The sequence below is a fragment of the Chenopodium quinoa genome, unplaced genomic scaffold (assembly GCF_001683475.1).
Source record: "Chenopodium quinoa cultivar QQ74 unplaced genomic scaffold, ASM168347v1, whole genome shotgun sequence".
NCBI classification, from domain to species: domain Eukaryota; kingdom Viridiplantae; phylum Streptophyta; class Magnoliopsida; order Caryophyllales; family Amaranthaceae; genus Chenopodium; species Chenopodium quinoa.
This window is the reverse complement of record NW_018745617.1, coordinates 606019-630747: the sequence shown is the minus strand read 5'-3', so window position 1 is coordinate 630747 and position 24729 is coordinate 606019. Positions and strand designations below refer to the sequence as shown.

The window sequence follows — 24729 nt, the reverse complement described above, 5'->3', positions numbered from 1 at the left end:
CGAGATGGATGAAGGTTTCATACCGATAAAATAATTCTTTCATCGGGGTAGGAATCTCTTGTTCTTTTGACAAAGGCGAACCAAATTGAATGAAATTGTTTCTTGGTCAAATCACAAGGGAACCTCTTGTTAGATCAATGCATGTGTAATACCAAAATTGCTTGTTCATTTTGTTGATGGTTTTTGAGTTGAGCAAGGTTGGTGCAATCAAATCCACTTATTCAATATTGGAATATAATTTATTCGAATCATAATGATAAGAAAATATTTACATTATTCAATTATAGGCACTTAAACTTCAAAAATCATAAAATCTTTTATGCATACAATATAGCAATTACTTTCCTAATCTTCTTTTAATTACAACATTTATACTTTCACACTATTCACACACTCTTTTAATCATCTTTTATGATTTAAACATTAAGAAAAGTTAAAAATAGATCTAGCTTAGTCTTGCTATAAAGTATTTAAATTTATATAATTAAGGTGTGATATACTATAATTCCGTTGTTACACTATGTTCTAATCTATATATTATTATCACAGCAAACACGTTTAAGCATTTAAAAAATTAGGATAACACTTCTAAACAAAATTACACAATGACCTATAGTAGAAGTGTAAAACCAGTAATAGCAACTTTTTTACCAGCGAATGATAATTGACATATGCTTGCTACAAGAATTTTAAACTAGATGATATCATAAAAACTCCTAATAGAGCTTTAATACATTAGGGAAGTTGCATTCTCTAGAATCTGTATTACACTTCTCCTCAACCAATTAGGAATCGGGAAACTTTTATTTCAATTACAATCCAAACTAACACAATCTGCTAACTGTAAAGCACATTATGTCATTCTACATTTGCAGGTTTCAGGACCTATCTGCAGATTAAACTTGAAGCGTTTACCCTCCTGTATGTGTTGGCAAAGTTCAGCATCCCCTTCACGAATGCAAATTAGCAATTCCATTCTGTGAATGATTAAGACCTTTTTCTATTGGCCATTTCGCCCCTGCCATGACAGCTTCTATCTCCCATGTCTCACGCGGAACATTGGTCATGTTCTTGCAGCCAGTTGAGGTGACGTACTGAATAATTCAATAGGAACAAAGTTAGAAAAGACCTTCACTCCCACAAATTCATGTAGCTAAAGGAAACAAATGTGATGGTAATAATAAGCAAATCTATGCACAACTACAACATAGGACAACCATAATAAAGCTCGCTTCCACCAAAAAAAACTTTAAGTAGACGAGGACATGAAGAGTGTCTACCAAATGATCGTTAATAAAAATAAACATTTAACTTAAACGACAAGAACAACCAGGCACCTTGAGGAGCCATGTAGAATTGTCAATCAAGTATAAAGAACATGGATGACAACAGAGTTCAAGAAAGGCGTGAAAAAAACCCCACAACACCAGTGAATTGTAAACAATATTAAGAGTAATAAGACAACTGAACAATACCACATCACTTTCAATTCGAACACCACCAAAGTCCACAAATCTCTTTATTGCATCAGCATTGAAGAATCTTGAAGTTTCTGAACTTTCCATTGCTGGAATCAGTAAAGCACTGATGAAGTAGCATCCAGGCTCTACTGTAATTACCTGAAACAGGTTGGTCAAATCAGCTCTTTATTTGTTTATATTTACTGATTTTGTATGTGTAAGACAATACAAACACACATCAACAACGATAAACGATTTATAGTGCACTGACCATTATATAAAACTAGGTTAGATCCCGTGCCATGCACGGTGATTTTTATATATAGATAGTTATAGATTATTGATTGAGAAGTATTATAATTATAAATTTGTCGAAAAATAATAAAATTGTGTGATATGTTAATTTGGTATTTGCAATTTTAATTGTAGCTTCTAATACACAACTAAAACAAAAGTAGGCAAAAAAATCTGAGCAATATTTTTTCTTATTGTAAAATAGGTCACCAATTATTTAAAAATGTTGATTTTTGGTATGTATTGCCCAAATTTTTTTTTTAGAAAGCTTTGTGAATGAATCTTTCATTTTAAATATAATAATTATTACGTGTTAGTATGAAATATGTACAAAAAAATAATATGATTTTTGTAAATGATTTGCTTCCTAAATTAATTTTTTTTTTTTAAAAAAGGAAAAAAAATAACTAAGGACACACCAGGAGATGACACGTGTCATCGCTGGTGTGTCTTTTAGTATATAGTATTTGATTGATTGATTGATGAATTGAAAAGAGGGCGATGCATGACAGCAGGGCATGGCAGCCAAAAGCATAGTGTATAAATCCCTTTTCTCAATAAGAAAGGATATGCAAGATATTGCTTTGGACTTTAAGGGATACCCTCTGGGCTAAGGACTATGGAGCATTCCAGAAGTAGAATCTTCTGGAAGAATTAAGTGTTACATGCACATGTTTAAGTGTGAAGTGAAGTATGAAACAAAAAACATATGCTAACCATGTCCTCCTTTAGTTCTCGGGCTGTACGTAGAGAGCTTAACCCGGGTTCTTTTGGACGCTCCAGTCCCTGCAAATTTGCAAAACAGTTACCATAAATCAGAAACACCAACAACTAAGAAAGATAGAAGATCAAAAGGATAAGCAACCAAAACCTTAGGATAGCCCCCTGGATCATGGGTGTCGATGCCCAACAAGTGACCAAGACCATGAGGCATAAAAACAGCTCCCAGCCTTAGAGCCATCATATCCTGGATATCTCTATAAGAAGAGAAAATTAGGGAAGAAAAAATATGAGAACAAGAGTTTACGCATGACATGAAAAGAGCAATAGGCACTGCCTTACCCAGTGATGATGTTCCCTTTCTTTAAAGCCTCAAGTATGACTTTCTCAGCAAGTCTGACACCAAGACGCTCAGTACAAAAATCACAAGACAGAGAAAAAAAAAAAGAAAATAAGGCATTTTGAAGGAACACAAATACTAAGCTGATATGAAGATTTCAAGTGTCAACATCCAATCGTAATGACAAGTAAGCCACACAAATACTAAGCTGATATGAAGAGTCAGATCACCATTATTCAAAAAAAAAAAAAAAAAAAGTCAGATCATCATCAGTTAGCAGGATGACAGAACAAAGGGTTGACGAAGATGCCATTATTACCCTAGAAGGGGAAGGGGAAGGGGAAGGGATTGTATGAGAGGATATGAAGCTCATAGAGTTAAAAATAAAAGATAACACATTGATAATTAGGCATATCTTAAGGGATCAAACAATGATGATGATCACCTGAAATCCTTAATTTCTTCATTAATCCGTGGAGCAAATTTAAGCTCTCTGCTGTCTAAGGCATGCCACAAATGTGCCCTATAAGTGAGCAAATTTAAGCTATCTACTGTCTAAGGCATGCCACAAATGTGCCCTATAAGTGTTCATATTCTTCATATATTCTTCATATAATTAAGTAAAAGGGAGATACTATCTGGCAAGTCCATTAAATTGACGAATGTACACGGATTGTACACACTATTGTTTAAGAATATGTGAAGAATGGGTTTAAATATGTAAGCATATACTGAGATATAGAAGCCTTAAGCTCTCAGTTTGCCGATGTGGAAAGAATTGAATAGAATTATGATTTTATACAAATTCCTCAGATTTAGGGGCCTTACAGTTACACTATTAATGCATTATAAAACATCAGCATATAATGTTTCGTCGAAGCAAAATCTACATACTTCATAGAGCACATGTCTTGAGCAAAGTTCACCCAATATTAGTAACTGACTGTCAAACACTTTAAAAATTTCAAACCATTCTAGTATCGAAAACATTTCTCAGTGACAGACACAAATTATGCAAACATCAAAAGAAATGCAGCAGAAAGCAACAACTATAAAAAGGGACTCGGACTCTCAGACATACTTGTGCATATTTATCCAATTTACTCCAGGTTTCATTGCCGCTATGACAGAATTGTGAGCATCAAGGACAGCCTGCAAATATGAAGAAAATTTTGAGAGTATGCACTATGCAGCAACAAAGTTGTCAACTTTAAAAGTCAAAGAGTGACTGTAACTCAGAAGATCATAGCATACAGCTTAACAAGAAACTCACATTGTATATAAGACGTTGATCAGCAGTAAATTTTCCATTTACCTGAAGCAAACCAACAAGCACCGTAATCAGAGTCAGAAAACAAATAGCTTCATCACTTGAATAAAGAGTGAGACAAATCAATTATTTTGGCTAAACTTATATTTTGTCTAAAGTAAGTAGAAATTTTAGTAAAATACAAGAACCAAATAACCTAATAATATTGACAAGGCAATAGTTAGTCCATTGGTACCAAGAATATTTATATTGGTATACAATATATTCCCTATTTTTATTCCTCTTCTTACTTTTTTTTTTTTTTTTTTTTTTGGAATACTATTCCTCTTACCTTTTCCCTCACATGCTATCTATTTTTCTCTTTTTTTTTTTTTTTTTCTTTTTCTCTTTTTCCTTTCTCCATCTCTAACCTGCTTTTTTCACTTTCTACTGCTATTTCTCTCCTTCTGTCTCACTCTCACCTATTGTGGTCCCCCCAACTATCCTTACAATAACATTTTTCAAAGGGCTTAGAGGTGACTACAACCAATAATACATCATCCGCATTCTAGAAGAACGTTGCATGAATGTGGAATTTGTGCCCTTGTCAATTTACAGATAAAACAAATAACTTCAATACTAATATCCACAAAAGCAACTTCTTTCAGCACATTCATGTATAATACGCACCAATATAAGTAAACTAGTACTTAGAAAGAATTTCTGATGGAGCTACATACAGGGAACGAACAGGTTATATCAGAACCATAAAAATAATATTCAGCTCCCATATCCAGCAATGCCATATCTCCATCCATAAAAGTCTGCAGAGAGGTAAATGTGAGAATAGATTTATATGCAACAGGGCCACATCAAAGAGTACATAATATAAAAGACCTTCAAAACAACTTGTAAAATGGTTTTAAATCCTCTCTCTCTTCCCTATTTTCATAGTTTAAAGCTTTCTTCATACTCCATATTAAATGTATACACATCAATTTTATTTTTTTTTTAAAAAAAATCTCATTCCATCAATCCATCCTGTATATACATGGTTAAATCTTTCTCTAAGGAGCCCTCTTTTAACTAATAGCAGCTTTTTGGTGCAATTACAATGGAAAACTGACAACTTTGGTTTATTAAGAGAGTTGAGTTGCTAGATCCAACATACCCTATCATTTGGAGCCGCAGCATGCCCATAGTGAAGAACAGAACTGCAGGAAAATATACAGTTATAATGGATGCAAGAAATATAATAAAAAACGACAAACAAAATAACATAGAATTACGTGGTTCACCAACAATGAGTTGGTTACGTCCACAGGCAGGCAAGAGGAAAGTTTTATTGTTATTGAGGAAAAATACAGAGTACAGATTGAATGATGGATAATAAACATCATGACAGCTAGGAATAAACCCAAAGAGTTTATATAGTACTCTCAAAAACAGAATTCAGAAAACGCTAAGGCCCAAACAGAAACTGGACCCAAGAACATTAGTCAAGCGTACAAGGCTAAGAATCGCACGCGACCTGCGAACGCAGCTCCCAGTGCAGGCAACTTTGACACTAGTGCACGCCCGAGCTCTAGCTCTTCGCCGCAAGCAATAGCTCGCCTACTGCGCACCGAAACTAACTTCGAGCGATAGACCCTATGGAGCGTCATTCGTCTACGAGCTATCTAGTGAGCTAAAGCTCACTTGCTCGATCATTGATTCTAAGTATATATCAACATATACCACTCGAGTGATAAAAAATATCTAAGTTACATTTTATAGACAACATGTGCACTTTATTAGGCAGTAAAATTTATAACCATTTCCTTCTTTAATTGTTATGTCATTTTCTTTGGTCTAAGTTTCAAGGAAAATAAGTAAACTACAACAAGAAACACAATTTATATATGCAATGATGCAACGCAGTTCTGAGTGTTTTTATTGAGTCACTATCTGTGGAGCTTTTGGAAGGATAACAGCTAAGAGTAGGTGATGCACTCCTAACCTTATCCATGAGCAAACACAAATAATAAACTAATCAGATGAGCCAACAAAAGACTGAAGTTGAAATGATGTTGCAAAGTACTTGAGACTCTTATTATGTGGTTTTGACTTGCTTTTGACAGATATTTGAAGAAAACTAACTTAACTCTAGTATATGAGAGGGATAAAGATACTGAACAATAGAGCAACTCAGATTTAGACTCATTACTAACATATGAATGTAAATAAACACCCAAAGCTTTTCTAAGAACACTGCTAATCTGCTAGGCTTACATGGATGAATAACTCCAATTGAAATGTAAACAAACACCCAAAGCTTTTCTAAGAACACTGCTAGGCTTACATGGATGAGTAACTCCAATTTAAATGCAGACGAGCTTGCCATACAAAGCACCGGATCTAATTGTAGAAATCTATATTTCTGATTCACTAAGGTTCCATCAATAGGTAAGGACAAATCAGTTGTTTATTCAGGTAGCTGGCCAAAGTTTTTATCACATTAATAAAATTAGTTACAAAATGTCATTGTACTGATGATTATACCAATGTCATGTAGAAACTTCATCCCATTAATGGAAATTTCAAGCTGTCAAGAGGTCAGAGTAGCCACTCGAGTTAGCAGAGTGCTTCAGTTCTTTGAAATAATCACCACTATATGCTCCCCTTAAGTAAATCAAAGAAATACTTTTTTTTTCTCTCTCCTCTCTCCTCCTTCCTCTTTCCTCTTTCCAAAACCCTAGCCTCCATTGTTGAATTTTGAAGGGGCTTCCATCAGTTTTAACCGGTGGTAAGCCCCAATCCTTGTTTCTTTAAAGTTTTTTCAGGTTTTATTATATTGCTTCAAAAAAGGGTTTTCGACCTCCTTCGAAAGACAAGGTTTATATCCTCTTTTTGGGGGGGAGAAATTTCTTAGTTTAGAATCCATGATATTAGATCTTATGGATTGTCGTGAAATTATTTCGTTGGTGAAAAAGTTATCAAGTTTTCGAATACAAACAAATGAATCAGGAGGAAAAATCCTCACGGCTGCGAAGCATCATTAGATTATCTCTCCAACAAGGATAAATTTTCCAGCGATATAAGCAAGAGATGTTACATAGTGTAAGATCTACTCGACGAGCGTAGTTTTTATGAAGGAAAATTTTATTTGATTCAATATCTTATATATTTGTTAACGTTGAATCCCTATTGTAGATGTCGTATGACTTTTAATTAATAAAATATTTTTGCTATTCAAAAAAAAAAAAAAAAAGGTAAATCAAAACAAATATAACTAGCACTAATTGCACCAAGATAACTGGAAACAAACCCACAACACCCTCACAATAAAGATTAGGTTATCCAAAGGAATGTAGTACATGTCTCATATCCACATATATGTATCAAGAATTTAGTAGTAAATTAAATCTATTTTTTTTCAATTGACACACTACTGTCAAATTGGTTCCACATATTTCCACAATTAACATACAAGAAATTGTCATGATTCGACCTTTGAATCTACAATACCATTTATCTTTCTCAAACAAGTCCAAGTGTCCAACAAGCAATAGCCTTGAATTTCTAAGGACCTTTGGTTCCATACAAACGAAGATAAAGAAAATGACAGAAGTGATGACCTGATTTTTAAGAGCAAAAGAGGTTCACTAATTTTATAAAGTTCAGCAATTGAAAAAAGAACAAGCAAGTAGCAGTGGAAACCCTAAATCCCACACATTGAAGATAGGTTTTCCACCAAAAGAAAATTTCAAAGAAACTATTCGGAGTTCTTCACACAGCAATGAAAGACCAAATGGAGATAATAAAAGCTAATTAAAAGCTTACAGGGGCAAAAGTATAAACCACAAAATAGGATAACAGTCTAATATTTCTATACATTTTACCCATAGCAAAGATCTAGTAGTGATAAATGAAAGCAATACCTGTTATCGCCTGTGGCACAAATACAGGTGTATGAGCAGTGCCTACAGCCACCATACATATATGTGTGATGAAGGAACAAGCTTTCCAATTGGTATTCTTTCATCCCAACATTTGTATTTCTCATTACCTACCAGCCAACATCATCATAATAATATTAGGAAATTTTGTCAACAACTACCAATTAAAGCACGTGTTTTGAAAACAACTACCTATTAAGTTTTTTTTTTTAAAAAAAAAATTACCACAAAGTTGTAAAAAGTTTAAGTAGCACTACCACTCTAACAATTTTAGCTAGAATCTCTGGCATTTGGATCTCACTTTTTATCACTTTTTACATTTAAGAAGGGTAATTTAGTCAATTTAGATGGTGATTTTATGAGGTAAAGGTAAAAAGTGAAACCTACATGCCAAATATTTTAGTTGGAATTACTAAATTAAAGTGGCAATGCTACTTAAATTTTTTACAACTTTGTGGTAGTTCTTTTATATTTTTTTTTAATAGGTAGTTGTTTTCAAAACACGCGCTTTAATTAGTAGTTCTCGACAAAATTTCCATGATATTACAAGCAATAAAATTAAGAAATATTTTATCCCTAAAGAATGGAATATTAAAAGTATCCAATAGATAACATAATAGATAGGATTGCTTGAACTTCTGTAGTTCAAGCCCATAAGTATGACAGAAGGTAAATGCAGCAACCAAATACAAGAAACAAGTATGAAGCCAAAAAAAAAGGAAAAGGTTATTAAAATAAATCTAAGGAAAAAGAAAGGGGGGGGGGGATGGTAAGTCCCAGCAGAGTTTCTTGACTAAAAGTACATAGATGAAATACTCGCTCATGCTGAATTCAAACTTGCTTCAGATATTGTGAGAATGCAAATTCCTTCATCATATTTTTTACAACAGGTCTTCCTTCTCACCAAAGGTATTGTATTACTTTTTTCTTGTATTCATTTTATTTTTCACATACTCCCCATAAAGCTATAACTTCCTGATTATATCAAAACTTTAAACAATTCAGCTTTGAGAAAAACGTTTAGAAAATCCAGCCAAATGAGAAAGTTCATTTGATGAATTGTGTAATAATACAGAGTTTATTATTTAAAAAATGTCAAATATAATTTAATAACCATTGTATATAGAGTTTATGTATAATATTGGACAAGGAAATTACTTCATTCTTCATACAGAAATCATTAAGAAAGCGGAAATGATCTTTAGATTATTTAAAACGCCAAATACATGAACTGGAATTCCTAAACAAACATAGGCCTTCTGTAGTCCCACTTTATTTTGCCAATTTTCCTTTTTCATTTGTCCCAACTTAGTTTGCCCCATTCTGTTTTTGGCAAGGACCCACTACTAAAAGTTAAAATCCCACTCTCTTTCAGTCAATTAGAATACTCCACTATCTCCCATAACACCTATCTTTTTCTTATTATAATTATTGATAATCATACTCCCAAATCACACCTAATATTATATGTCTTGATAAGAGGGAAAACTAGGAGGGATTATATTTTTCATTATCTAAAAAGACCTACTTTAATGCCTTGCCCATAACTAGGGCCATTCACCAATTCAAAACAAGACCGAATTGGACCAAACCACCTCTTGACATAAAGCTACTACCATGCCAGTAAACCTATACACAAGGTCCTTGCTTGCTTGATTTGCCTCCCGAAGTCTATATAGTTCTACACTCCTACTTGTCAACAACCATCTATTTTAGAAGTTTGCAGATTATTATAGTCAACTTACTACAGAGAATATGATATGCTTTGCTGACTAAATTTAACAGAATAAGATACCTGGGAATTATATTTGTTACAAATTTGCTTACTCCTCATTCTTTCTGTAATAAACTAGTTTAGGAGGAAAGGGTAGTTTTGTTTTGCACTATTAGGTTAGCTTGGGGGAAAAGGCGAAAGAGTTAGTTAAAGGTGAAAAAGGAAAGAAAGTTAAAAATGTTATATGTAAAGGAGATTAGATAAATAAATAAGAGAATTTAGAAGTTTATTTTGCTTCGCTTAAGTTTGTAGTTTGGAGTATCCAGCCATTCAAAGGCCTGGGGTTCTAAGCTTGCAACACCATTATTGATGATATAATTGCATTTACACTACAATCAATCATCCATTTCCCCTAATTTGCTATCTTCCCTATATAATAATCTTCAGTCCAGTTCATCAACTTGCCAGATAATCATCTAAATCTTCTACTCTTAGGTTTTACACACTTTCCTACCCGTTTCTTCTGCTTTTTATTTTCAGTATCTCAACTTAAGACCCAATCTTCTTCTACCGTTCTACATATCTACCCATGAAGTACCATATCCATTTAGTAATTAACCTTAATCCATCATTATGAAAAGAAGAGTAACAAGTCATGTAGAATATCATATCCAAGCTGTAATCAGATTTTGATCATCAACCCATGAATATTATCATATAACAAACCTATCCATGAGTAGTATTTTGAAGGCAAAACAGAACTTTGCAATGCCAACTTGAAACTATTTATGCTCCAAACTTGTCTTCAGGGACCAAGAGTTGACACACACAGTTTATCCTTCCAAAGGTTAAGTAGGCGTAGATGCATTAACCTAATGCTTGAAGAATAAGAACCTATTGAACATGCCATAAAAGACAAATTGCTTAGAGCACCTCATTTTTTTGGTCCTTGAGAGTTGAGACCAAAGATCAGCCTATCTTGAAGGACTTGAGCCAGTATGATCCAAATAAACAAAAATAACTCCCAAAACTAATATTTTATACATTAATACATCAAAGGTTTCATACATTTTTATCTTAGATTATATTCATTGATCCTTTTTTTTTTTTGGCATTACAAAAAGATTTCATCCAGAGAGGATCAAAAAGCATAGCAACCTCCAGAGACAAAACATGTATATCTCTGATAAAACAATACCTCGACATGAGCCTCTGAGCTTATATCATTTGCATATTGGATAATGTCAAGCTCCATCTTTGACTTTAGAACACGGCACTCGGTCAATACAGGATGCAAAGTACTTAGATCCGTTTTGAAATTCTCAATCCCCTGACGAGTAAAGAATATACCTATCAAAAACTTGCTAGTATATAAAGCAGTCAAAAGTACTCAAAACATAAAATTCTGATTTTCAAAACAACAGATTGATTTCAGCATCATGCCAGATCAAATAACATTGACAATCTGAAAGACAGCTTGATAATGCAAACATCAGAAATAAGATGATTCTAACCCATACTGTAACACATTCCAGGTAGCACTATCCTAACACTAACATATGGAATTGCTTCTCTTAATAGACCTCAACAAGGCAGTGGAATTATTGATCGAATACAGCATTCAATTTTAGAATTGAGCACCAATTGGCATACCAATTCAGTTGAGCTTAAGAGTTGCTAGGAATGTGCCATGTTCTAGAAATGTGTAACAAATTCAGGAGCAGAAATAAATTAAACTCATAAAATGCAGAACTCTAGGTCTAATAATGTATTTATTAAATACATTATTATTTATAGCCACAATTGAAATGTTGAAAGGAAAAACATGTTTTATTAAATGAGCAAATGAATTAAGTGTAAACTATCCACATATAATTATGAGATTCTTGAACCAATAACCCCTTTTAGCTACTAAGGGTGTATTCTACTCACTTGATTTTCAGATAAATAAATTAATTTGAACTTAACTGGACTTATATGAACTTGTTAGAACTTAATTAGCTATGACTTGAACATTGAAGTAATGTGAGCAAACATGAACTAAGGTAGTTAGTAAACTATCAAATTCACTTAATCGTTATCAAGCCTAATGTAGATTGATGAATATGAACCCTAATAAAACATTGGAATTTAGTGCTAATAAGCGAACCAAAAGCTAGAAAGCCTCGTAAAGCCTTACCCAAGATTGTGTTTCTCGGCAACAAGCATAAAATATAAGGAGCTACATAACTATGTAAGTCCAACTTCTTGACAAATTTATCCTTTTGTATCTTCTTTCTTCAAACCATTCTGCTAATTAGCCCTAAGTACTTCCTGCGTTCTTTATACTTCCTCAATTCCTTTATACTTGACCGAGTTTGACTATTGCACTATTCACAAACTCTCCTTTGACCATTTTTGTGATTTAAATGTTAAGAAAAAAATTTTATGGGATCTTTTTAGAAATGCCTTACTATAATAAAATCTTTTTGGGAAATTCTCTTTGGTAAACCTCTAATTTTTACTTTTCTTAGTGGTAAATTGCAAAAATTCTTATTATCCTTGATAAACTTTAATTTGTTATATTTTTTCAATGGTGAACTTAATGAAGCAATTTAGTTAATATTTAAACATGGTTAACATTTTTTTAAAATAAAAAAAATAAAATTCCTAAAATATCCTCACTTAACTCATCATCATCATCAAGATCACCAATTCATCATCTTCATCCTCAATTCCTCACCTTTTCAACAACCACCACAGTACACTAAAACCACCCACCTACATTCTCCACCACCACATTCATCGCCTCATGCCAACACCGAACAACCACCGGTTTCAGCCACCACAGTTAGCCACTGCCACACCTTGTTGTACGCTACACCACTTCAGCCACACCACCAAACCACCTTCAAACCGCCACCAACTCTCACTCCATTAGCCTGCAACACCACCTGCCACCAATCCTCAATCCAATTCCCCACTCCTTTCGCACCTTTCCTTCCCTATGAACCACCACCGTACCCTTTCCCCAAACAAACAGTCGACGTCCCTCAAATCCTCAATCTCTTCTCCTAAAAAAAATCCGCAGAATTTAGCTTGAATCTCCCCAATTGAACCTCTAAAAGTGTATTTTCTTCTGCAATTTTGAATGAATTGTTGGTTAATTTATGCAATTTCTCTTTCAAATTGTGATAATGGTAAATATGGCATTAAGTTCTAAACCAAATTCGCATCATATGGTCATATGATCGAAATCAACGAGTTGTTAAGTTCTTGAATCGGACCCCCATCCCTTCCCAGATCTTGAAAATGGCGTCACTCCCTTTCCCAGCATAAAACCGCCCTCCAAACCTTAAACCCCACAAAAAAAAAACACTCTAACAAACGAACATCAAACCCAGAAACCACTTTTTGGGTGGGGTTTTCGACGACGAAAGACAGATCGCGAGGGAGGAGGAGGATGAAGGGCTGGGAAGGCCGGTGATTGTAGGAGAAGGGTTGCCGGCGTAAGGGAGGAGCTATTCGTGGTTGAACGCTTTTGGTAGGAAAACTAGAGTTTAATAGGGTCAATTTAGTCATTAAGTGTTTAGTTAACTAGGGTTAGGCTTATAATTTCATTAATGTTACCATTGAAAAATTATAATTAATTAAAGTTTACCAAGGATAATAACTTTTTTTATAATTCACCATTGAGAATGTTAAAAACTAGAGGTTTACCAAAGAGAATTTCCCAATCTTTTTTATATATAATTTTTATTTATTAAGAAACAAGGATTGATGGTTAAAGCTATGCAATAACAAGTGTGATAAGTGATAAACAACACAAAGGTGATCACATGTACCAAACACTAGGCTTATACTTGATCAACCCCTTCTTTTACAATTTTAAATGAGTAGGTAATTTTGTTCATTTGCACGTGGGACTGGAAATTAATTAGACATTGTTGGGACCTGCTAACATATAAGGAAACGGGGCAATAGTTTAGTAACGAAGAGAGTATTTAACTTCATAGGTGCAAAAAAGAAAAGAAAAAAAAATAATAGTCTTGAATTTTCCTTTTTACTTCAGAATTTCATTGATATTTAGCTTATTTTATCTTAATAGAACTCATTAGCGTTTATAGTATCTAAAGTAATTAGCACTTATCTTACCTTATTGAAAATTGGGTCTTATTAGAACAAAGCTCATATGCCCTTATCTTAATGTATTTGAACTTGTTAGCCTTTTTTATATATGAATTTATTAAACTTAAAAAAGTGAAAATAAGATGAGGAGGGCAGAGCCTTAATGGAAAGTTGAATGTCAAGGTATTTAGTGTATTCATATCCTACAAGAAGAATGTACATCCAAAATACTTATTTAGTCCCAAAATTCCCCCGTGGTTATCAGTGAATTAAATTTGCAACTTTATCATCTTTTTTAACAGTCTGCAAGTGGTTGTTTGAGGTTCAATGGTATGAGAGTTTGGTCTATCTCAACCTTACAGTTCAATGCAATAGAATAAAGGCTGTCATCAAGAGTTTAATGAAAATGTTGTTAGTGCTATTCTAAGTCAACTACTGTAGAATATTTCGAAAGGTTTGGATTATTCAAGCTAGTTTTTTTTTTTTTTTTTTTGAGGTAACCAATCATGCAAGTTTCAAGGGGATCTAACTATGTACAACAACCAGATATGGGGGGAGAGGGGGAAATAATAGACACCTTAAAATCTGCTGGTTTTGAGAAATTGCCACTGTCTGTATTAAGCCCATGCAACAGAAACAGCAAAGACTTATCTTCTCCCTTGTATAGGCTGTGTAAAACTTCTTCCATCTCGTCCACATAACAGACCATGTCAACCTTGTACCTTTCCTGCAAAAGATCAAAACCGAGAAGATATGAGCAAAGACATGAATAGTAAAAACTAAAGGTGTAATAGAATGATAATATGATAAGCTCTCACCGTAAAATGCGATATTGGTTTGATCTGCCCTAGCCAAACAGCATACTCTGCTGGGAGACGTGGAGCAAACAAGATAGATTTTCCTGTGGCAACATCCTTGCCAATCAAATACGGTCAAGTATTAGTATCAACAGAAAAACTAACTAAACTAACTTGTTATGAGTTAATAAATGATTTTTTTTTTTTTTTTGAGAAAAGTTACAGATAAAAATGAATAAAGGAAAAACAACGCATTTGCAAGCAAGTCCAAACAATTGTATATGATAGGAATAGTCATAATAATGAATAATGATCAATTGATCATAAAGATTGATAATGCAAGAAGAGAAAAAAAAAAATGGAGATCCTACAACAATTTCTACCAATAGAAGTAGATGAAAGTCAAAATTAAAATGAATCTTGTTGTCTTGAATCTTCATCTACAAATAATTAAGCACACTATAAATCTTATTAACTTGGATTTCGAAGCTCAATGCACTGAAAGGTGATAATTGGAATGTCAACAAGTGCGGAATTGCTTTGTCATCTTCATTCAGAAATCAGGATACCACCCAAGAGTAGTATTAGTGTATTACTCTGTATATCATTCGGAGGAAAAAAAAAAAAGAAACACAGGTGTCCCAAAATAAGGAATATGATGGTGTACTAAAATAAAAATCAATGCGGAGGCATGCTTTCTCCATCTATTGGTGAACCAGCTTGCTTTCCTTCCTATTTATATGTGTTTTATTATGACGCTTTTGCAGCCATGTTGAGAATGCCTTCCTAAGTAAATCACTGATGCCAGCAGCTTCATCAGATAGACCATTATCACACACACCTCCTGACCTCCAGCCCTTCATCAATCACCTAGAATTGAACCACTATGGACTTGTTTACTCCAACTTATTTCAGATACTTGTTACTTATTCTTGTCAGAATCAACTTAGACCAGAAATTTTCAGAACAGACCAGTCGAGCCTTTTAAATCTCGTTTACTTATTGCTTACTAAATATCTTTAATTGCGTCTTTAAAATATTACAAAAATTACATATGTGAGAAGTACAAGATGAAATGAATCTAACAAGATCCAATTTGATATTTTTTTTTCCTTATAGATTAGTGTAAAAATATGGTCAAAAGTTTAGTCAAATAAGTACATCAGATCACACCAATCAAAAAAAAAAATGGCAACACCAAATTAAAATTGGAAAAATTGAAAAGAATAATCCCACCTTTCGCCCATCTGCTCAAAATAATCCCACCTTGTCGAATTCCAGAAATAATCCTACCTTGTAAGTCCATCTTCCCAAAATGAACCTTTTACCGGTTTATGAAATTAGTAACCTGTTTTAGAAGGTGACTTGACACTTGTCACCTTCTAATTGGTCCTAATTTTAAATAATTAAAAAAAATAAAACAATTAAAAATAAATAAAAAACTCCCAGCCCCACGACCACCCTATTCATCGCCACCATTACAACCCCCTGCCGCCACCTCTTTATCACCACCATCACAACCCCCTGACGCCGGAAAAGCTAGACCAACCGTACCGCCGGTAGAACAGCCGGACCAGCCACCTTCCTTGATTCCATCCCCTTCTCCGATTCCCTCCTCTTCTCCGTTCCCCCTTCCACTTCCCCTTCTCAGATTCCCTCCCCTTCTCCCTTCTCCTTCCACTTCCCCTTCCCCGATTCCCATGGCAGCATTGTGTGAAGTAATTCGTCGTCGGGCCCATGGCAGCGTTGATCGAGTTCTGGCCGGACATGGACATGGTTGCCAAGAAACTCCAATTCGAACGAAGTTTCTAATTCAGGTGGGTTTCGATTAGAAGATTAAGAGGGGAATTGGACATGGCAGCCCCTTTTATGACAATTTGGGGTGGGGATTAAACCTCGGAGCTTGACAAAACGAAATCAATGGCGGTTAAAATCTTGGGTTAGGTGCGGCGCTGCATCTTAGGTGGACGTGGCTCGGGTGGCTGGCTGGGCTTGCATCGTGGGATGGTGGGAACTGGGAAGGTGGTTAGTTTAGTGGTGAATTGGTGATGGTCATGGTGATTAAATGAAGAGGGGGAGGTGGAAAATGGTGGGGGATAGGCAGTGCCAATGGTGGGGTGGGTGGGTTAGGGGGTTTAGGATTTTTTCTTTTTTTTCTTTTTCCTTTGTTTATTTATTAAAAAAAAAAAAACAAAAAACAAAAAATTTACCTGTTTAAACGGTTGTAGGTAAAAAGGTTCATTTTGAGCAGATGGGGTGTTAAGGTGGGATTATTTCTGGAATTCGAAAAGGTGGAATTATTTTGAGCAGATGAGCGAAAGGTGGGATTATTCTTTTAAATTTTTCCTACCCGATCAAACCACATCAGTGTTACCCTGAACACGGGACGGTATAGCGTTCCCCTTACCGGAACGTCCATACCGAAACGCGGATCTGACGCGTTCTAGTCCGCGGTGGTTCGGGTTCTAGTTCGTCCATGACGGAAAACCTGATTGTAGTAAGATCTAAGTCGCAGTCTTAAGTGACAATTGGGTTATTATTTGTTTATAATTTCAGGTATAATTGAAAGCTTAAAACACTTTAAAGGTTTCGTCAATGGTGTTTCAAAAAAAAAAAATTAATCTATGGAGGAGGGAGATGAAGAAACGTGTAAATAAATAAGTCTAGAGCAAGATTGTGGACCCCATGTCCCCTTTTCTTTCTTTTTTTTTTAAAAAACAATTGCCTACACACTACACAGTACTATTGTGGACCCCTAAGTCCCCTTTTCTTTCTATTTACGTGGTATTAAATTGCCTACAATGCCTACACGGTAATCAATACTGTACTAATTTTAAATTTCCTACACGAGAATCAATACTACTTTTACAATTTCCACCTTTATCTTTTTTTTTTTTTTTTTTGTATGTGTATTTATTTACGGTAAATATCAATAATAAAATTTTAAAAAAACACTATTAAAATAAATGACCATACGTTCCGGGAACTTTAAAGGCTACGTTCCACGTTCCCGTTCCCGTACCAAGTTCCGGAATGTCCCGCGTTCCATGTAACGATGGACCAGATTACCTTATTTCAAGTGAAGGTAACAAATCCTAACACTATTATGCCCTCGCTTGTGCAATGAACTGATATTAGGGAAGAGGGCAACTTAGGGATCAGAGTTATAATAATGTTGTTAGGAGATAGTTAATTTGTAAGGGAAATACCTTATAAATAGAACTAATAAGAGAGAGATAAGCATGTTTAATATGGTTGAATGCTTTGGGTTAACTTTAGAAGGCTAAATTGTGAGAGAAATCCACCACTCGAAAGTTTTATCATACAAAAGTGTTGTAATTCAGTTTATTAAAAAAAAAATTCATAATCTTCTTCCTATTTAATGTCATTTATGATAATCAAGCTATTGTATATCATAGCAGCCTGATGTTCACCCAAAACAATGAGTTAATTTCAAGTGTCATTAATAGTCCACAATTCAGTATGAAGGCTTGATACCATGACAGAAATGACACCATCTTTGCTTAGTGCCAACATGCCACTAGCCTAAGCCTCTTTATGTGTTTAATACACGTAACGAGCCACTTCCGACCCTATTGAGCAACATTGGCGTAAGTGTATTGATGCCCAAACGCCATAACCTGCTCTTAGAAAACACTCCCAAAATGAGACTTAATGATTAAGGGCTTGTTTGGTGGTGGTAGCGGGTAGCGTTTTGACTAGGTCAAAACACTAGTAGGTATAAATAGTAGTGTTTGGCAAGGTAGCGGTGTAAGTAGTTGGTAGTGGTAGAGGTAGTGGTTGGGTAGATTTTCATAAACGTTAGGATAACAAGCGTTTTACCCACAAAAGTAGCGATGCATGTAAATCTCTTGCATTTTCTTATTCATCACGTCAAACAGCTATTTAAATTTCTTATCCAAATTCCTCCATCATCAAAGTTCCATCTCCTATCAAATTCCTCCATCATCAAAGTTCTCTTGATCACCAATTATTAATTTATCATTGTTCAAGTAAGAATTCTCTCCTTAAATATATCCCTTGTTTCTTTGAATTTTTATTTTTTTAATCCGAGAATTTTTCGGTTTTTTTTTAATTGATGATATGATTTTGTATTCTTTAATTTGTCTTTTGGGTATTTGGAATTAGATATGTTTATGTAATTTACACAAGATGATAAATTAGAGCCTTTGGTGAAATTTTGATAGAATTTATTCCCATAATTTCGAGTGTTATAATTATTAGTAGATTTGTTTTTGCCACCACCAATTATTCAAGATTATGCTTTTTTTTTCAATATATGGTCTTTGTAATTATTGATTTGTCGGTCATAGCTCTTTAAGGTTTTAGAAGTGATTATTCTAATGGTTGATTTACTCCTATGTTCTGACCTCAAATCTTAGAATTTATGGTCAAACAAAGCAAGCTTGTAATGCCTATTATTCTTATATGCTAGGCCTTACCTATAAATTGAAATCAGATTGGAAAGTATTAAATATTTGTTATTGAACTTAAAATATGTGGTGTATGTGCTATTTTGTTAATACTTGGTTGAATTGATGATTTTATGTGCTTGGTGGTTAGATGGCCTCATCATCGAGTAAAAAAAGAATAACAAAGGAAACACAGGGCGGTAGTTTTAAGTGGAGTGACGAGGATTCAATCACCCTATGTGATGTTTGTCTTGCATTTATAAAGGAAAATGCGAAGGCACAATTTTTTGAGGTGGAAGGAAATTCAAACGGATGTCGAACAAATAATTGGTCGTGAATTAAGTAATTCAAATACTTGCAAGAATAAATATGATACAATGAGAAAAGATTGGCGTCATTGGAAAAGCTTAAAACAATCAGAGACGGGTATAGGATGGGATCTAAAGTCGGAAAAAATTGACGCTACAAGTGAATGGTGGCAAAGAAAAATCAAGGTGTGTATAATTCACAATTTAATTTATTATATAATTTTCATATTAACAATCACAGTATGAAATTATTTTTAATAATATTTTAGTTTTTATAATAATTTAATGTAGGAAAATTCAGAATTCCAAAAGTTTCGACTAAGGGGTGTAAACTTGGAGCTTGAACAAAAGTGGGAACAATTGTTTGGAGATTCTTATGCGGCAGGAGAGAATGTTTATGTGCCCTCAATAGATCCCATTGAAGATCTTACCATACAAAATGAAAATTTAGAGGAAGGGAACATTGATAATGATGGTGGCGATACCTATTTTCCAAGAGACCAATATGCTCAAGATTTACTTAATGATGAGGGGAATTTTTTTCAACATTTTATAGAGCAGGCACGTAATGATGCTAACTTAGGTAGTTCGGGAAGTAGGTCATCACAAGTGACTAGTTAAGCTGTAAACAATGACACTCGTCCTTCTAATAAGATTCAAAAGCAGCCTCCATTAAAGTCTAATAGTGGTCAAGTGAAACGTACAAGAAGACAATCAACAGGATCTCCAATGTAATAATCTAAGGGAATTATTGAAATGACAGAATGTGATAACAAATTAGTCAAACTAGTACATCAAATGTGTCCACGATTTCTGCAGCAATGAATACCATAAATCATATGGTGGAAAATGAGTATTTGGAGAAACATAGTGAGTTTTGGTGCTTTGCTACTACTGTCATTGGAGACGCAACTAAAAGAGAGATTTTTTTTTAGTATGGAGGATGATGATAGCAGAGCTAAGTGGTTAGAATATCTATATATTAAGGGTAATAACTATGACTAGTTTAGAAAAAAAAAAATGTTTTTTGTTTGCTCTAGTGGTAAAATAAAAATGTAGATTGGTTCTATGTGAAATATTTGGATTATTTGTGTTATGTATGTTTTTCCTAGAGAAATTTTTCAATACTTTTTATGATAGTTTTATTCATGACTTATTTTTATAATTGGCAGGTTTGTTATTAATATGGATATTGATGGGGAAAGAATGCGCAAACTTTGTATTGCAATTGCATTTACAATATATTTGATATCTACATATTTTTATAATTACATATATAAAGAACCATGCATGGCTTCAATTCTAACAGGAGAGATGTGGGTAAAAGAAATGTTGATTGGAAATCCTATTCGATGTGTCAATCCATTTAGAATGGAGCCACAATTATTTTTAAGATTATGTAATGATTAATCATCAAAATATGGACACGAGAAAGTTGGCATTTTTTTATATGCAATTGCTCAAGGTGCCTCAAATAGAGTTCTTGGTGAGTGTTTCCAACGTTATGGTGAAACTATAAGTAGGGCATTTCATGATGTCCTCAATTCAATTTCTTGTCGAAAATTCAAGAGGCTTGCATATGATATTATAAGACCATATGATCCAACTTTAACACATGTGCTGGTAAAAATAACAACAGATGCAAGATATATGCCTTATTTTAAGGTTTTTTTTTAAGTGTTGTCATTAAATTATGTAAATTTTTGATATGATTGTATTTCAGGATTGTATTGGATAGAGGCATGTATACCAGAGGCTCTACAAATGCCTTATAGTGGAAGAAAAGGAATTCCTACATTTAATGTATTAACTACGTGTGATTTTGATATGTATTTCACGTTTGTATTAGCGGGTTGGGAAGGTTCCGCACATGATACTCATGAATTTCTTCATGCAAGTGAATCTCCAGCTTTTAAGTTTCCTAAACCGCCCGAAGGTGTGCATAATTCTTTGAAATTATAGTATATATTATCTTTAGGTAGTTTATGTTAATATTATTTATATTGTGAATTTGTGATAGGTAAGTACTATTTGGCCAACAAAGGGTATCCAGATCGAAAGGTTATCTTGTACCATATCCGAAGACAAGATACCATAAGTCACAATTTGAAAACGAGCCTCCAAAAAATGAGCGTGAAACTTTTAATCATTGGCACTCATCTATACCCTCTACCGCTACTTTTGCTAAACAGGACCTAACTTGGATTTATACCCTCTACCGCAACTTTGCTAAACAGGACCTAACTTGCTAAACACTCATACCATAAATGTCCTAACTTGCTAAACACTTATACCATAAATGCCCCTCTTCCGCTACTTTTGCTAAACAAGACCTAACTTGGATTTATATAAATTATTTTTACGGGGATGGCCGGGGCGAACGAGGCGAGTATAAAAGCCAAACCTAATCCATCAACCGTGGCTAGTATAATTTTATCCCCATCCCCGCCCCAACAATTATTATCCCCATCCCCGCCCCATCACCTGCCAAACCTCCCTCATCCCCGCCCCACTCATGGAGGACGTAAAGAACTAACATATAGAAAAAAATTTGATACATGGAGAGGTGTATGGAAAAAAGAAACAAGGAGGGGGGAAGAGAGAGAACAACTTACAACAGCTCCATAAAAACTGGGCTCCCTAACTCCAAATAAGTAAGCAAAATAACTCTCCTGACTGACATAAGAAAACAAAGACCAACTTAGTATCTGAATTATGAACAGGACTTCTTATATTGTACATGCAAATTGTAAGGATGAACGGAGCACTAAATGTAGAGACTTATTACTAAGATGGATTCAAGAAAGCTTAATTGCACATTTGCACACATATAATTTAACAAAGTCATACACTGAAACTGAGAATTGCTCTTGGAAATTAAGGGTCTTAGTGTAAGCTTAGCACAATGTAAACGCCAAAATGTATTACAAAAAAAACCACACATGTAAGTGATTCAAACAATCTATCAAAAACAAATACAAAAGTTGCTATTCTTAAGAGAAAAAAGAGCAGATCATGAGATTTTGTTGTCAAGTAGAGGTATTTAAACAAATACAGAAAACAAGATAAAGATGCATCTTCTTATTCTTACAGCGAACCCAGAATTTCATCAAGTCAACTAAACATTTTATCATCGAGCAACAAGAGAGGGAAAAGAATTATTTACTGGTATAAATTATGCAGGACTAATTCATTCCCAAGAGCAGTTTTACACTTGACCACTTTTGCTTAAACAGCGAACAGAATTTACTTTGTGCTGGCTGTCAAAAGCTCCGAAAATCAAAATATTCTAGCAAAAAATTCATGACATCCTACAGACCCAAATTGACAATATTGACACCAAAACTTCGTGGTGCAACTGCTAATATAAATTCTGCAATCATCTAGTCGGATATCCAGCACCACGAGCAATAAAAGGTAAGAACATCCACATTTCCGCACCAATCATAAATTGATAGGTTTGTCTTCATCCCATACATTTAGCACAACTTATAAATTCACATTTGTTAATTGCATCATTTGAACTTTTACACTATTCACATACTCATCATTGACCAGCTTGATCTTTTGTTGATTATGTGTAAAATATAATTACTTGTGATCCTGTTAGATTCACCTCTCTATATACTATTAATTATTAATATATCAATATTTGGAAGAGCGAGTCACAAGGGCGAATGATGTAGACGGGATTTGGTCTCGAGTATCAGTGTATCACCCTCTAAGACTTTAACCAACTTGTGCATGGACAATTATGAGTTCATGACACTCCCAATGATGAAATTAATAAAGAACGGTCGAAATACGAAGAAAAACATAATAAGAAAATTTAATTATACACCAATTCCATAGTAAAAATCAGTAAACTAACCGGAAAAGTTCAGTATGATCGGTGCAATAACGATTCTGCTCTTCTCCACCCTAACAACACAGAAAACACAATCGAATTAATGGAAGAAACTTATTTTGATCAATCTCATACATAAATTAACATAAAATTAGGGAAAAATTAGAATTGACGAGAATTAAATGATTGATTGATTATATACCTGAAGGAGTACGATGCCTTGAATTGGACGATTGGAATCAGCAAGGTGTTGTTGAAGAGATTTGACGAGTTTTTGACGATTGATTACGTGAAGTCGCATTTCAAATTCGGGAGGAGAGAGAGAAGAGCGCGGAGCTGCTGCCGCTGCAGTAGCCATTGGAATTGGAATTGAGTCTTTTGCTTCCGCCATTTGCAAGACGTTTTAAAGAAGACAAGTGTATTGCAAGGGGCAAATCCGTCATTTCGACCTAAAAGAAGAGACAGTAACTCATGTGTTACCGGACTGTAAAAAGAACATTCTCTCCTCTCACTAGATGTTACTTGCTGTAAAAAAAGACTTCTCTTTTTCTCTCTCTTAAAAACTCACCGGAAAACCCATCGGAAAATCTCTAGAAAACCTAGCGGAAAACGGCCTGAAAACGGTCGAATTTCGTCGAGGTTGTCTCTTGGACAAGGATTAGCTGTAGTTCGAGGTGAGCGATGGTAGATCTGTTTTGACTAAAATCCGAAGGTGTTGAAGGTGTTCATAGAAGCAACATTCGAGTCATGTTAGTTAAACCAAGTTATTCATTGTTATACAAAGAATTCGTAACAAATCTAGAGTTTTTGTCACTAAGGGTTTAATGTAGCACATGGTAAAAGGGGTGGTCGTAGGGGTGGAAGAAGAGGTGGACGACGTGCACGCGGTCGTGTAGTAAAAAAGGTAACCGATGTCCAGAAATTGTGTGAATAATCTTAGAAGTACTACTATGATTCGAGCACTATTCAGTTGAGTAATTTTTATCCCTTGTTTGAACAAGTAATTTGCTGATCTTCAGCTTCATACTGCTCTTATGAGTTTGGTTGAGTTCTTAAAAGTGCTTGGTTGAGTTTTTGTAATTGCTTGGTTGTGTTTAATTAATGTAATTGCTTGGTTGTGTTGAATTAGTGTCATTGTTTGGTCGTGTTGAATTACTGTAATTGCTCATTTGAGAAAACTTTCATAATTGGCTTGATTATATAATTGACATAATTAGTGTCTTATGTAATTGGTTATAATTGCTTGCATAAATCATTGTAATTGTTTGGTGGAGCTCTTATGGCCATTATAAATTATTTATAGGTCAGCAAAATAAATACTAGTGTATATTATGTAATTAAATGTTCCTTTTGCATAAGTGTATCCGCAAGAAAGAGAAGAGGAGGGGGAGTGAGAAAGAGAACGGAAACTCTATTCATGAAGCTTTGTTAGAGAAGAGTCATGGGATTATTGTGGTATCATGCCATGGAAAACACTACATGTGCACCCTAAACTACATACTAGATCAGATGATTAAAATCT

The 24729-nt window shown here is 34.4% G+C and overlaps 1 protein-coding gene and 1 pseudogene across 1 annotated transcript; one reads left to right on the top strand and one right to left on the bottom strand.

The window, feature by feature from the left end:
* Positions 1-613: 613 nt before the first annotated feature.
* Positions 614-23613, bottom strand: LOC110716719 (xaa-Pro dipeptidase-like). Its single transcript, XM_021895352.1, has 16 exons — positions 23410-23613; positions 23232-23281; positions 21976-22036; positions 14641-14736; positions 14400-14549; positions 10914-11045; positions 7984-8111; positions 5235-5277; positions 4804-4887; positions 4088-4129; positions 3896-3966; positions 2817-2870; positions 2626-2731; positions 2472-2540; positions 1476-1619; positions 614-1094 (listed from the first exon to the last, which is right to left on the bottom strand). Exons 1-16 carry the CDS (start codon positions 23596-23598, stop codon positions 951-953), a joined length of 1563 nt encoding a protein of 520 aa, XP_021751044.1. The 5' UTR covers positions 23599-23613; the 3' UTR covers positions 614-950.
* On the top strand, positions 16132-21975 carry LOC110716720 (annotated as a pseudogene).
* Positions 23614-24729: the final 1116 nt, after the last annotated feature.